Here is a 15651-nt window from a genome sequence, read left to right on the forward strand (position 1 = left end):
CATCATGTCTTGCATTTTCTTCAGTGTCTCTCACAGGACCGGCATATTTTAAGCCCCATTTCAAGTTAAAAATTATTTCAAATTGTCAAGAAGGCGTGTTGAGACACCTACACTCTTTTTCATTCTTTGCACTGAGTCTAGATTTGTTCTGCGCAGTTGTCACAAAGATTCAACATTCTAAACAAGTTCAGGCTGCATAGAGGGGACTGTTGCAGTGTTTAATTTTATTCCAGATTGTTCTGCACTATGTATGTTTACTGTTTACATTTTAAGGCCCATGCAAACCTCTAACTTATACACACCAAATCAGTTTCACAATGAATCAACCACAAACATGCTCATGGTATAAAGGATGTGAAATTGTGAGGTTTGGGGCTTTTTTAAATTCATGCAGTCATCGTGTGCTGCAATCATTTCCTTCAACTTCCCATTTAATGCCATTTCTGTTTTCAGAAATCCTATGAAAGAGACTCATTTTTACATTATAGTAGCAATTTTAAAGTATCTTATAAGTGGGTCTGAACAAGTTTCACTTAATTTGGGACTTTTGTATTGTTTCATGTCCCCAAGCCTCTCAACAAGCCAATGCACTTGCTCACAGTGAGTCTAGATGAATATGCAAATACTTCAGACAGGAAGCAGAGTGCAGCTCTCTGAGCTCCACCCACAAGACCTCCCCTGTGAAGCCGATTGCCTGGCAACAGCCATAGAGATTGAGAAGGGTAAGTAGGAGTGGCTTGAAACCCACAACTGCTGTCAGAGCTTCTGTGTCTTTGCCTCTTTTAGTTTGGAGAGGGAGGCTTGTGAATGCAAGCCTGAATTGAGTTAGGCTGTGCTTCCACAAGTTTAAGAAACTATTAGCTGCATTAATGAAGTGAACAGCTCAAACAAGTCGGTGTAAGGACTATCTTTCTTTCCCTCCCTTGGTTGTGGATTACAGTACTTCAGGACTGTTGATACAGAATCTTCCACTGGACAAGGCCTCACCTGTTGGATTTGAATTGATGTGTGGAAACTGGGTGGGGTGAATGACAACAGTGAACAGTAGCAGAGGACTGTGAGGAGTGGAAGAGATCATGATCCCTCAGGTTTGAGAGACAGGGTAAGATGAGCTCTTTTTATAGTGTTTGACAATAGGAGTGGACTTCCAATCTAATGCATGAAAGTGAAGTACTTCATTATTTAATTGTATGTGTAGCCCACCCCTTGCATATGATTTCTTGTTATGTTCTCTCATTTGTGAATTCTCACATCAAGTCTAGTTGATGTTTCTCGCCATTTGAACAATTTGTTGGTCTCTAGTTTGTGTACCCGTCTCCCTCTCTCATTGTTAAACTGTCTGATTACCCTGCACTCATTAATTGTTAATTGAAGGCAGCTGACAGCTTGGATGTTAATCATGAATTTTCTCAGTTGCAGCAAACATAACCAATATTTCTGTTTTAATTGATGCAGAGTTTGTTTGTGGTTGCATTGGCACTTTTTATTAGTGCCAATATAATAATAAATAATTCTACTAAGTTTTGTAGAATTTATCAATCAAAATCTCAATAAATGGAACTTGTTTGTTCTTTTTGTCTTAAGCCACAAATGTAATTCTGTATTTATCACGTATTTGACAATAATTTGTTGGTGCTCTTGGAAACATTTTGTAGGTCAGAATACACCTTGCTTATTAAATAGACCAGCCCTGAGTCATGATGGATCATTGAGAATGTGTTCTAGTTTAAAGAAGTTACAGCAAGCATGTGCTTGGTGTTTAAATTATGATTCAAGTGAGGATTTTAATCATACAAGCATGTGGATTTTCTCCTCTGTAATTGTCTAGTAAGTTTGTGTCAGATAAAAGGAGAGGATGTTGAAACCTCATTACAGCTGTCAATGATAGCAGATGGAACAGTTGAGCTAGCGATCACGATTACATTTACAATCACACATGCATCCTGTGCACAAACAATTAATATTTTCTTACAATTTTGTCCATTTACAAAAAATACTTTAATTTTAAAGGTCATAGAGGACTCTAAAGTAATAGGGATAAATTTGTGTCTGTGTGTGTGTGTGTTTCAGTCTGTCATCTTGCTATCCCATCAACACTTTTACATCAACATTTATCACCTGTTCCTCACCCAAACAATGTCTCTGTCTCTCTCATACAGTATTGCCAAATAAAACACGCACACACACACGCACAGAGTGACAGGAAATTACAAAATGTGTCAGTAATTGTATTAATAATAGTAATTAAAAATACAATGAAATAAGCATTCAACACAACATAATTTGAAAGAATGGACCTTTTCACTGACAGTAATGATGCATTTCTGCCTTATTTAGCAGCATAAATCAAAAACTTTTGAACAACTTTTCAGTTTTATTCTAATTACACTAAATTTCATTATTATTTGTGTTATATTAACCTGGCATAAAAAATAAAACAAGTCAGGACTGCTTTATTTGGGTTTCAAATACAGATGCTGAGGGACTGACAGTAAATTTCACATCATTTTCTCTTCTGACTGCTGTAATCCACTTCTCTCGTTCTTTTTTCACAAATTATCCAAATGCAATCATGGACTTTTTAATTTGCTGTTGGAGCAAATGGGAAAATAAAAATAATATTTTCTATGGCCTGCTATGTAAGTTTAGTGCACAAAATTTTACCATATGTGAAAAGGGTCCATTACAGAAATACACAGACATCTGTCTTTTTCTCTGCCATCCCAATTAGTTCAGTTCGACGTGGACTACAAATAGAACAGGACCAGGGCACAGTTGAATTTAAGTGCCCTCTTGAGTTTCACTCACTTGCCTGCCTTGTAGTTTAAAAATACTCGCACACAAAACACTCAAATAAAAACCTCTGAAAAAAAATAGGACCACTAATGTTATAGACCGTTTTTGAATTTAGAACACATTTTATTTTGTAAGTGTAAATTCTGAGCTATTCTAGAGATTATTTATCAACAATATTCAGCTTTATTAAGCTGTGTTATCAGAAGTACTCTTGAAAATCCCTCAAGTCTTTTCTGTATCTCTGTGTCAAGGTACCTCTCACACAAAGCCCATCGTCTTGAGTTACTGCGTTTTCACAGCGCAGGTTTCGATGTGCAACACGCTGCGCAGCAGAGCACTGGTCTGGTAATGCAATATCTCTTTCTAAACAGAGGCTGGCTCTGTGTTTGTTAACTGGATATGGGTCATGAGAATTCAGATTGATTGATTGAATACTATATTAATCCCCCCAAAATTGCTGCAACAGCAGCCAAACACAATCTACACAGAACACAATATACACATATTGCACTATATGAACAATTATGATTATTGCTGATCCCCTTCCCACTTTAAATTGCACACTTAAATCTGGTAATTCTGAAATTGGGAAGTGAACCTGGTTCTAGGCAGGTAGTTTTTGCCCTGAGGAATGTCCTAATTTGGGCACGTTGTGTATTTTTTGGGTTGCAAAATCTGCAGTGCCTCTTAGGGTGGTGACTCATTGGTTCCTGTGTATTATTTCAGACTTGACAAATCTATTAGTTTTTTCCTGGGTGTGTGTGGGAGTGGATCTGTCTCTTCAGCTGAGTGAGAACTGTGAATCAGAATGATACATTACTGTTATCATGCTGAAATGGAAAAGTTGTTTGCCTCTTTGGTTGTTAAAGACTACACTGATTCCAAGTTGGTAGTATTTAAGAAAAATCTATGAAAATGGACAAAGATGTTCAAGATGTTCATATAGCAATATTAGGCACTAAACAGAAGGCTTGAACTAGTTTTTCATTTTACATGAAGAGAGAAATTCTAACACATGAGCTTATCTCGCCTGTTCTCACACAATTTTGCAAATGCTCAAATGCCTCTTGTAAATCTGTTCTGTCTCTTTAAAAATTGGTACACTTTTAGCTGAGCAGGCCCTGAATCAATGGTCTGAAAGTTCACACCTTCACCCACTCTTATAGAAAAAATTTAGAAAAAAGAAATACAACATTGCGTCTTATCACTACCTTGTTCTAAATTTTTGTGATCCTCTTTCTGTCCCTCTCCCTTTATCCTTACTATTTGTTCGATTATCTCTGACTTTAGTTTGTGGAATTGCATTTATCTGACGCCAGTGATTTAAAAAATGTACGTTTGCACACAGCTATCATCACATGGTTTATAAATGTGTCATGGTGACTGAACACTAAAAAGTATTAAGCAAAAATTAGATAATACTTTCTGAATCTCTTATGTAATTTTGTTCTAGAATCCACTTATTCTAACTATTAATGAATAACCAATTATTATAAGACACATTTATCATTCAGTTGAGCCATGACATCATGACATTATATTGCATAAAGAGTTTCTGGGCTTACAGCTGACCAATAAGAATATTTCATAATTATCCTTCAGCATTGTAACCGCTCCTCCCTTCATGTGACAAACACTTGAGCCTGTATTTGTCTGCTTTGAACAATCAGGTTTTGTTGTTTTAGTAGTCATGTACAGAGTGCAGTATCTATTGCATTTTGGTAATACGTCATCAGTCATTTGCTGTGGAAAAAGTTGTCCTGCTTGTGATGATCCCATTTATTTATTAATGTTTGCTAAAGAAAAAGCTAAAGCTTTTTAATAAAAAAACAAGTTTTATGTCATGCTAGGTCAGTGTGAGGCAATGTGCATTTTTACACCTTTTGCTTCTAGATTAGTTACTAAATTAAACTCTCAAAAAACATGTCAAACATTTATATAATATACACATCCTCAGATAAAAAATACAAAAATTAAATGTCTGCTAAATGTGTATACTAGTGAACATAAGAGATTTGAAGAGTGATTTTGAAATGCAGCACCACATGAGACTATGCTTTCATATACAGGCTAATGAGTCTTTAGTGAGTGGAGCAACCTGATGATGAGAATTTCTCTGAATTCTCAGGATAGATAGCAGTTAAATGGAGCCTATGATGATACTTTGTTAATAAGATGGAAATGAGAACAAGGCTCAATGGGTTGTCTTTAGTTCAAGGGCAGACATGAGGCATCACACTTCACATTCATTCTTTAGCTGCATTTAGGTGCAGCCATTCTGATCTGGGGAAAGCTTGTTGACAATGTTTCTGTAATGTCTCCTTAGTGATATTGCATAAGTTTACCTCTCCAGATTTGTTGCTGTTCATGTAATACCTGGCCAAACCAGTTTCTTGTTTTTGGGAGTAGTGTTTTGGCCTGAATACATCTAAGTCTTTTCCAAGAATTATGTTAGAAGCAGGGAGAAAGGTTTGTCATCGTGCACACTGAAAACTCTTTTAAGTTGAATCAACTGATTGAGGAAATTCATTCTCTCTATTAAATTGAGCAACAGTGTCTCTAAAACTTGTGTAATTATGTTCACCTAACTTGGTGCTCATATAGAATGACCTTAACTATTTAAGCTTGGGTAACTTGATGCAATTAAACAACTCAGATTTGCTGTTAAATGTTATTTCAATTTAATAATTTTCATTGAATGGACTTAAATTTAGGTCATGTAATGTAACAGCTTAAATTGGGCAGTGGTGGCTCAGTGGTTGAGGCTCAGGGTTACTAGCACCACCAAGATGCCACCATTGGGTCCTTGAGCAAGGCACTTAACTCCAGGTTGCTCCGGGGGGATTGTTCCTGTAATAAGTGCACTGTAAGTCGCTTTGGATAAAAGCGTCTGCCAAATGCGTAAATGTAAATGAAGATTATAACTGATTCCAGGTCAATCATCAAATAAACTTCAAAGAAATGCATATATATGCCTGTACTACTAGGAGAACTAAGATAAGTGTTAACAGGGTCCAACTTGACTAAAGGAGACACACATCACACGAAATGACGATTTTCCCCAAAAAATAAAACTACATAAAATATCACAAAACAATTACTTACAAAAAACAACAAACTATTGCTGCAATCAGCAAGCGTTTAAGGACATATGGAACAGATATTAAAGCTATACTATGTAACTAAATAAAACTTTTTTTATTTTTAAGAACAAAATGTTATTAATGAGAGAGTGCAACAAAAATCCATCTTCTAAACCCAAACACACTTTGATAAACGTATAATAATGATTTATATTTTAGAGCTGTCGGGACGGATTTCACGGGAAATTGCATTCATGGTAAATGGTCTGCACTTTATATAGCGCTTTTTTTAACCTTAGAGGTTACCAAAGTGCTTTACACTGTGTCCCATTCACATTCATACACCAATGGCGGCAGAGCTGCCATGCAAGGCGCTAGCCTGCCATTGGGAGCAACTTGGGGTTCAGTGTCTATACATGCGTCATTCGCCCGTGCATGATGACGTCATATCCATACACGGAGATCATAAGCTCTGTCTACTATGTAGCACGTGTGTGGGAGTAGCTGAAGCTGAAAGTTTGTTGTCACCATGAACGAGAGAAATTTACCATGGATCATTCAAAATGGTAAACCTCCGGGGAATCACCATTGGGGAAAAATAAAGAAACCCCAAACAGAGCAGAGTATACAAGCAAAAAGTGAAAGCGACAGAATTTGTAATAAAACCCGAATCAACATTGGCTTGGCTTTTCAGAGGTGGTGACAACTCTGAGATCTGAAAGGATTTAAAAGTGACCCAAAGGTGGCTTTTTTCTTACTTAACAGTTAAGATATTTTACTGATATGGTTTATTTATAGTTGTGTAATCGCGCGTGTGTACACACACACACACACACACACACACACACACACACACACACACACACACACACACACACACACACACACACATGTCTGTGTGTGTAATGAAATGCAATAATTATACTGTAATCGGTGCAGAAATTTTCACTTACTAGCACACACTTGTATTTTTCTTTATAACAGCAATCATTTATAGAAATAAATCCTTTAGTCCTAGGCTTACCATGGACATGTGAGTCTTGAAATTATGTTGGGAACAATGACAATCTATAAATGAATTACTATCATGGTCTATTTGGCCAGAATATCCTGCAGTTAAGAACTTTACAACGTTTGACCTTATCAGACTAGCAATCATTGTGTCTAATATTAACAAACTTTGCCTAACTTTTGTAACATTATTTAAAAAAATAAAACATCAATGTTTCCAATAAGTCAAAACAAAAGCATAAGATATGGCTCTTATCTGCTCAGATGACATGTTTTCAGATATCAGTAGACAAAGTTGTTCAGAATAAGGAGACATTTTGTTAATCTTGAGCCATGGATTTCAATTATAAGGCACTTGAGTCATATGGTTCAGGAGTTATGGCCCAAAAAGCGTTTGGGTTTATTATAGTCCGATCAGAGTCCAAGCTTACAGTTTATAGCTCTTTTTTCATTCTAGTCAGTATTAATTGTTCTCAGATCAGTGTGTTTGGATTAATCCACACTTGTAGAGTTGTATTTTACTTTAGTTTCAGGTCATGTCATAATAGGGGCACCACATCTGGATCTGTCTAAAACAGATCTAGCTCACTGTACATGTTCAAAATGTTAGTCACTATTTCAAATCAAATCAAATCAAATAAAATCCCTTTTGTCACTCAACCATATACACAAGTTAAACAGTCGGTGAAAGTTTCAAAGTTTATTTGTTGCAGTTTCAAGCAACATAGCAGTATGACAATTACAACAAACATCGGATTTACACATAACACGGTTTATGGTTGCACAGCAAAATGTACAATATACACCTAATAATACACAATATACAGATTAAGTTGGAGCTCGCAACACAGCAGCCATACTTGGCGTCATCTTGAAACATATCATTTTCAAGCCCCATTTACTTGGAACTGTTTGCAGAAACCCATTTGATGCATTATGTGTGGCATATTTGTGACTGCTTAATGCCCCTGTCTGTCCTTTTCATTAAACAGTCATCACTATTTCAAAAACAACAGTCAGTCCTCAGTAACGTTTTTGTGTTAAATAACAGCCAAGTCATGCAATGAGAGCAAAAGAATATGTCTTTTTGTTTAGAGAAGATTCACATTATTTTCAAGGCTATTTACCTTATTCAGCCCGCCCCTTTTCCGCCCTCCGCTCTTCTGAAGTTTGTCATGTAACTTCCTGTTTGTATTGAACTACTCAGAAGAGTTGATAAAAATGGATTCCATGTGGGAGCACCAAGTATTTTTCCCCAAGAGTTGATGGTGTGAGTGTACAGCACCCCTTTACTACTTGAAAATGCTCATGAGGTATTTTTTTAATATTCATTTTTTCCAACACTCGATAACATTCAGACAGCTATGACACACTGTACTTTTTCATAATACAAGTGTTTAATTGTTATGTGTAATTCTGCTTAATCTTTAGATTTTAACTTAATAATTTGTTAAAATGTGTAGTTCATATTACATTTCCGACAATAATCTAGTTTCCATTCACCTTTCACGCTATTTTGTTATCGACAAAGTGAAAATGCGAAAAATACAATTGCGACATTTGCAGCCTTCTGCACGTTTCCATTCAAATTGCCTTTTATCGATACAAATTGTGTGCGTGATGACGTCATGCCTAAAAAAACGACATTTGATGTATCGACATAGTTAATGCGCTTGAGTTAAACGGAAAAATATTATGTCAACATTTGTGACATTTTTGCGATTAATATGCTTTTCCATCAGCTTTATTTTGATACGCTAAAACTTTTTCCGCAAAAAATCCATGGATGGAAACATAGTTAGTGACATCTTGTATTATTACATATGCAAGTTCATAACCTTAAAGAAAATTACAATTGTATTTTTTTGTAATATTTTCACCCTACATTTTTTAGAAGCTTAAATGTTATTAAAATAGTTGTAAACGTAATATAAAATAAACCATACCATTTTGCATGTATTTGTGTGTATGTGTAAATATTGACTATATTTGCACCCTTACCCCGTCCCAATTTAATGCTCAAAATCTACTCCCCTTAACAACACGGTGGGTGAATGACATGAAAAGATTACCAGCTAGAGGTGTCTTACAGAGATATTTTTAATGACTTTGTTGTCTCTTGGAGTTTCATGAGCGCAGAGCAACAGTACATCCACAGCTTGAAGGTAGGATCTTGTGTATTTATGAATGAAGCACTCTTGTTTTAAAATCTCCCACTCTGCTTCCAGTTGTCATGACATCCCCTGAACACTTTAAAATACTCATGATAACTTTTGACAACTCTATAACCTGGAAATCAATTTAGCTAGCTAATTACAATTTGACATCAACCCCATAGATATCTATATAGCGACCGCTAGAATGGAAGTTCCGAGACGACATTTCCAAGATGGCTTCACGCTAGTTTCACTGGCACATAAGATACGTTCACACCGCAGCTGAATGTGGCCCATCTGATTTTTTTACACAGATGTGACAGATCTGTTAATTGGATGACTGTGTGAATGGCCACAAGCACATTGAATATGACATTTTCAAACCTGATATGGGCCACTTTCATATGGGGAAATAATTCTGATACATATCTGATTTATTTTCAGTGTGAGGTCAAGTTTTATGTGATTTTTATTTTATTTTTTTTTTACATCAAACTTACTCAACATTTGTTGTTTGCGCACTTGATTTCTGGCATTGCTTAACTTTTAGTGGTTGGTCATCTTTTCTAGTTAATGGAATCAGTTCATTTTAAGAGAATGAAATAAATTATAGGCTCAACAGTTGGGCTCAGTGATTAGTTTACTCTATACATATTAATATGTGTGCATAAAAAGATACAGAGATCGATTTATGTAAGTGCTCATGTCACTCGAGCATAAACCATTTCTATATTTCACAAACTGTATCAAAATGTGAACGCAAGCAAGTCAGTGGAAATCTGAAATGATTATAGATTACAACACTTCTTACCTTACAATTACTGTATGCTATGCCTTTTTTCCCTGAAGTCCTTTGATTTTATCATATTTCACTCCTCTACACAAATTTTTTTTTTAAATGTCATTATTTTAACAAACTTAAATTTAATTCATCATTCATATTATAATGAGATATCAGACCGATTATTAACCGATATATTTTAAATAAGTGGCAAGAAGAGTGGAATATGTGCAAGAACAATAAGTTGTATGTAATTCATCCGGACATTTCAAACAGACTTTTTATCAATTTTAAAACAAGATTTGATCAAGTGGTCTACACCAGATGCGTATAGGTCACGCAAATCTGACCCATGCCTTTTTGCTTAAAGGTGAAGACCCAACCCTATGTGTGTTTTGTAATATTCCCTTATCTGTCAAACATATTTTACTAGATTGTCCTGGTCTTAACACAAGTAGAATGCTCTTTTATGAAGTTACCTCGTTAAAGGACTTATTTAATGAGATTGTGCCTGAAAAGGTTTTGGATTTCTTATCATATATTAATCTTAAAAGAAATATTGTATAATATGACTTGCTATTTATATTTGTTTTGTTTTTATTGTATTTATATGATATTTGTTTTTTGTAATTGAATTCTTGCCATGAAAATAGCTTTGATCGCTGACATGGCATTAAATAAAACATACTACTACTACTCATATTATAATGATAAACATCCCAGAGTTTGTTATAGCGAGTGTTACACTTATGCAGCTCAGTTTAAGAGCCTTGGCTGTTCAGACCAGTATGTGATAGGGGCTTCATTTAAAATACCATGTGAACAGCCTTACAATTCAACCAGACGTAAAGCAAAAAATCCGATATTAAGCTGCAATGTGAATGTAGTTTACTTACTACAGATGATTCATATTTAACATGTTCCCCAGGTGTGATTTGACTAACACAAACAAGCAATTTTTTGGTGATATTTATGCTTGCCAACTTATCACTTGAAGTCCATGCTCTGTTTACAGACTGTTTCTAAATGACCATAGAACAACAGCTGAATCTGTAACTAATGTGCTAACAGTTGAATCTAACTAACTAACTAACATTCACTAAATTGTTAATTGTGTGTAGTCATTTCATGCTATATCACTCAAGTTCACAAAGAATATGTTTTCAGACAGTATGCTTTTCCAGTCGCATATATGCATTGTCTGATTTAGGGAATGGTGAAATTTAAATGAGCAATGTTCTCTTTATCAGAAAAAGCACTCAACGCACCGTTTTTCCCTTTTTTTGGGACTATGTACTTAATTTGATTCCAGCTGTGAAAATGTTGGCGTTATAAGATTGACCGCAATAGCCAGACACAGATCTTGATGCATGTTACGCCTATGCATATTAAAGGGATTTTTCACCAATGAGCATCCCTTGTAGATGCTAGAAATTCAAGTGTTAATCCAGACATTGCTCTGAAAGCATTAAAGGGATTGTTCAGCCAAAATAAAAAATTTACCAACCCTCATGTTGTTCCAATACCTTTATGACTTTCTTTTTTCATGGAACACAAAAGACAAAATGTTAATGTCAGTCACCATTCACTTTTATTGCATCTTTTTTCCATATAATAAAAGAGAAATATGACTGATGCTGTCAGTCATGCACAGCATCTCCATTTGTGTTCCACAGAAGAAAGTCATACAGGTTTGGAACAACACAAGTGTGAGTAAATGATGAAAACATTTATATTTTTGGCAGAATGTCCCTTTAATGCTTTTAGAGGAATGTGTGGATGTACACCTGATTTTCTAGCATGTAGAATGTATGGTCATATTTTGACATCCTTTTTGCAGGAAATTTCTACAGGGTGTGTGTGTGTGTGTGTTTGTATGTGTGTGTCAGCCCACTTGTGTATGTAAGACCACTCACTGTTCATGAAGCCTGACCACACACAGAGTGGCATTCTGTATTCCTACCCCCTCATGTTCAGCACAACAGAATACTAATGAGCTCTTTCTTCCTCGCATGCACGCCCACCTTGCGGTGTACTCAACTGACAGAAGTGACTGTTAGTTGTAGAGCCAGTTTGGGGAACCAGTGCTTCATTGATTTAAAAACTGAGAAGAGATTATGCTTTGGCCATTCTGTCCATTTCTTCTTGAAATACCAAGCAGCTGTGTGCAAACTGGAAACCTGGCCTGCCTGACTCATTTCATTTCTGTACTTAAACCAATTGCTGTGATTGTAGTATTTGACCTGTTGAAGTGTTACCTTATTGCCTTTGCCCCTCTGCTCCTTTTCCACTGAGCCCAGCCCACTACACATACACAAGGTGACCACACATTTTAGATTGGAAATTACACCCAATAAATATATTCTGCTCTGTGATGTTTTCTTCAAACATCATTTGTCTCATATTTCAATTCAAACATGATATTAACTGACACTTTTGTTGACTTGGTTAAGTAAACTAAGCATTTTGGAGGGTGACTCTTTTTTAACATTATCACACAATAAATATTTATATGATTTGTTTATTTCCCCTCTTTGTTTAGATTATTATAGTTTTAATAATGTAATAAATTGTGTTTTATAATGGATTTTCACTGTTTAATATTGAAAGTCTGGGTCTAGGCTAAAGACCCAGGCTAAAACAGTCAAATCTGTACATAAAAATAAATGATGAAAGCCTGGTAAAAAGTTGCCAATTCAATTTGAATGAGATCTTCATATAACAAAAAAGAAAAATATTGAAATCTGTTTGTTTTAATAAAAATCAACCACTGGGACAAGAAATTGCCTGATGTGAAAGAAAAATAGAATGTATCAAATATACACCGTATAGTCAGGTTGGCTTTTGTGTTACTATTCTAACAGTTTAATCTCTTTTTGTTTTGTTTTTAAATCCAGTGAGGACAGGTCCAGGCTACCGGTCACCATGTCTATGCAGGAGTGTTTGGAGAGCCCAGTGCTTGAGGATGAGGAAGGTGAGGAGGGCAAAGGGTTGGAAAAAGAGTCGGACAGAGACAGTGCGGTAGAGAGTGCAACATCATCAGAGATATCGGATGGAGGAAGACCTGGAGAAAAAGAGGAAGAGCATGGGCTTTGTCTACCAGGAGAAAAGTCAGTGTTATTATCATGTCTGCACATGCACTATTCTGTAAAAAAAATGTATGTGCTTTTTTTCATGTTTTTCCACATTATTTTACTGATAAGCACACAAAATAAATGCAATTCGCTAAAAAGCTTTCATTTCTTCTCTCATTAATGCAGTTGCGCTCAGATGTTTAATCCCTCAGAGGCTTTTGACCAATCAACACGTTCCTCTGCCTCTTTGAATGAGGAGCAGTTTGAAGACTATGGAGAAGGAGAGGATGGAGACTACACTCCCAGCAACCCCTGCCCAGAAGACGAAATACGCATTAATGGATACTCCGATTTGGGCTCCTCTGTTTCTTCTAGGTATGTGTGTGTTTGTGTGTACTCACGAGATATTATTTTTCGTCTAACTACAACCTAACTATCTGTCATGAGCACCCCTAAGTCTGTTTTCTTAGGGATTTACTTTATAATGAAACTATGATTAGGTCAGAGATCCTGTATATCCCCAGATATCTGACTTCATTACTCAGACATTCTTTCAACATGTGTATATATGTATACAAGAGTCATTGCATTAGTAGATGGAACAGTTTGTCTTTGGGAAAGGGTTTCATTCACAAGGGCTATAGGGCTTTTGACATTAGTCATGACACACTGTCCAGACTCCAGAATAGAGGTAGACCGAATGTGGGTTTTGATGATGCCTGTGGTGGGAAAGGCAGATAACGGATTAATTGGCTGATAGTTTTTAAAATTGATTTAAAGATTGTTGAAAAATGTTCCAAGTCTTTCCTTACTATGACATGCACAAACATAGATGCAACAAAAGTCCAAAATAAATTAAATCCCAGATGCAGTTTATTGTGCAAACAAAATCCCAATAATAACCAGGAATTATGTTTCGGGGCATAATGAGGGACTTTTAACTATAAACAAGCCAGAAACACAAAGGGGACTCTGTGATTATTCTGAAATAAGAGACTTTGCCCCGTTACTGTGCTCTATATAAAAGTATTTACTAAATTAAGGTTTTATAACCTATATATTATCCAGATGAGGTTAAATGAGGAAGAATAAGCATTATTATTCACAATATAAGAAGTTGGGGACACTATGTATGTGCTGATGGGGCTGTTACATTTTTCTTTGCATGTTTCAATCTAAACACATGATTATCTAATCAAAATAACAAAATATGCATTGTAATGAGGATAAAAATATGGACTGATTTTGGCAATGATAAAAGATTTTGATACTGCAAATCCCAAGGAGGTGTCTGTCAGTGATTACATTTCACTTCTAAATACCACTGTTATATTCCAGAACAAAGTAATTTTAACTGTAGAATCCTCCAGCACCTGCCTAAGAGAAACATAGTGGGGGAAAACAAAGAAAATCTGTCTGCGACCATCGGCATAGATTTTTGCATATAACTAATAGTTCCAAAAAGCAATTATCTGCACCAATTAATCAGTAAATGGATATATTGGTCTACCTCTATTCCAGAAGGCTGGATTTGCAAAGACCAACATCAACAATAGAGCTGTGACGATATATTGCGTATTTCTGGTTTTTAGCACAGGGAAGCTGTAACAAGCACACACACAAACACACACAATCCTGTATTTCCCCAAGCACAGACAGTTTGCATTTAAAATGATCCTGTTTTACACAGCCGCACTTCCACCATTGTTTCATCCAACATGACCACGTTCAATACATTAAAGTTCTGTGCTCTTCCCTTTTTCACTTGCCTGCTACCATTTCAGTGTCAAATGTAAATTGGGGAGATTTTATCAGTTTGTTTGCTTGTTTTCAGTTCCGTTTGTCTTTAGATAATTTGTCTTTATGTTTGAATGGTATTGTTTCAGCATGCATTTATGTTTCTCACTCTTCTTCTTTCCTCCAGTGCTGGTCAGACTCCTCGCAAGATGCGCCATACTGGTGACCACATGGAAGTGTTTTGCTCTCAGTGCTGTAAGAGGGTCAGTCTGCTCAACGACCTGGAGAACAGGTTAAAAAACCTCAAAGTCAACAGGTACAACAACAGTCTTCCTTAGTTTGTCCTTAGAGTTAGCTCTTTGAAATGTGTCCATTGCTAGGGGTCTCTGACCCTAGTTTCTTTTCAGTAATTTTAGTAGTGTCCCTCCACATCTGGAAAAAAAGCTTTTATAAGCCTACGATCCAAATTAGAGGCACTCTGGGAGTATTAGCAGTTATTTGTTCATCATTTTCTGCCCGAAGGCTACAATATTAAAGTTACAGGGTGGTAGAGGCTGGGTGATCTTCAATCAGAATACGAATCAGAATGAGCTTTATTGACAAGTTTTCATATGCACACAAGGATTTTTTTTTTTGGGGGGTGATAGGAGAAACAAGTGCACACAGAACATTACAGTGAGACACAATATAAAACAAGGTAAGAGTATAAATAGAAATACAAATAATAGGACATATAACAGAATGGCGTATCTACATGTGCAAGTGGTAATGTATGTGCAAGGTAGGGGTTTGTACACAAATTGAATTAAATATGTGAATTTACATAATATGATTCTACCTGCATGTTTCCTCACTCTGGAGACGTACAGGTCTTGGAGGGTGGGCAAGGGGGCACCAATAATCCTCTCAGCAGTCCTGACTGTCCATTGTAGTTTCCTTCTTTCTGATTTGGTGGCTGAACCAAACCAGACAGTTATAGATGTACACAGGACAGACTCTGTGATGGACGAATA

General features: G+C 36.1%; 1 protein-coding gene across 2 annotated transcripts in view; it reads left to right on the plus strand.

Annotated features, from left to right (window-relative positions):
• The first annotated feature begins 793 nt into the window (after positions 1 to 793).
• rab11fip4b (RAB11 family interacting protein 4 (class II) b) overlaps positions 794 to 15651 on the plus strand; it is a 35675-nt gene continuing 20817 nt past the window's right edge. For both annotated transcript variants that reach the window (XM_052141235.1, XM_052141236.1), the window contains exons 1-4: positions 794 to 1102; positions 12725 to 12937; positions 13088 to 13276; positions 14826 to 14954. In XM_052141235.1, coding sequence (XP_051997195.1) covers positions 12753 to 12937; positions 13088 to 13276; positions 14826 to 14954 — 503 coding nt within the window. In that variant the 5' untranslated portion in view covers positions 794 to 1102; positions 12725 to 12752. The remainder of the gene's footprint in view (positions 1103 to 12724; positions 12938 to 13087; positions 13277 to 14825; positions 14955 to 15651) is intronic.

This window comes from Xyrauchen texanus, chromosome 13 (assembly GCF_025860055.1).
Source record: "Xyrauchen texanus isolate HMW12.3.18 chromosome 13, RBS_HiC_50CHRs, whole genome shotgun sequence".
Lineage (NCBI taxonomy): Eukaryota > Metazoa > Chordata > Actinopteri > Cypriniformes > Catostomidae > Xyrauchen > Xyrauchen texanus.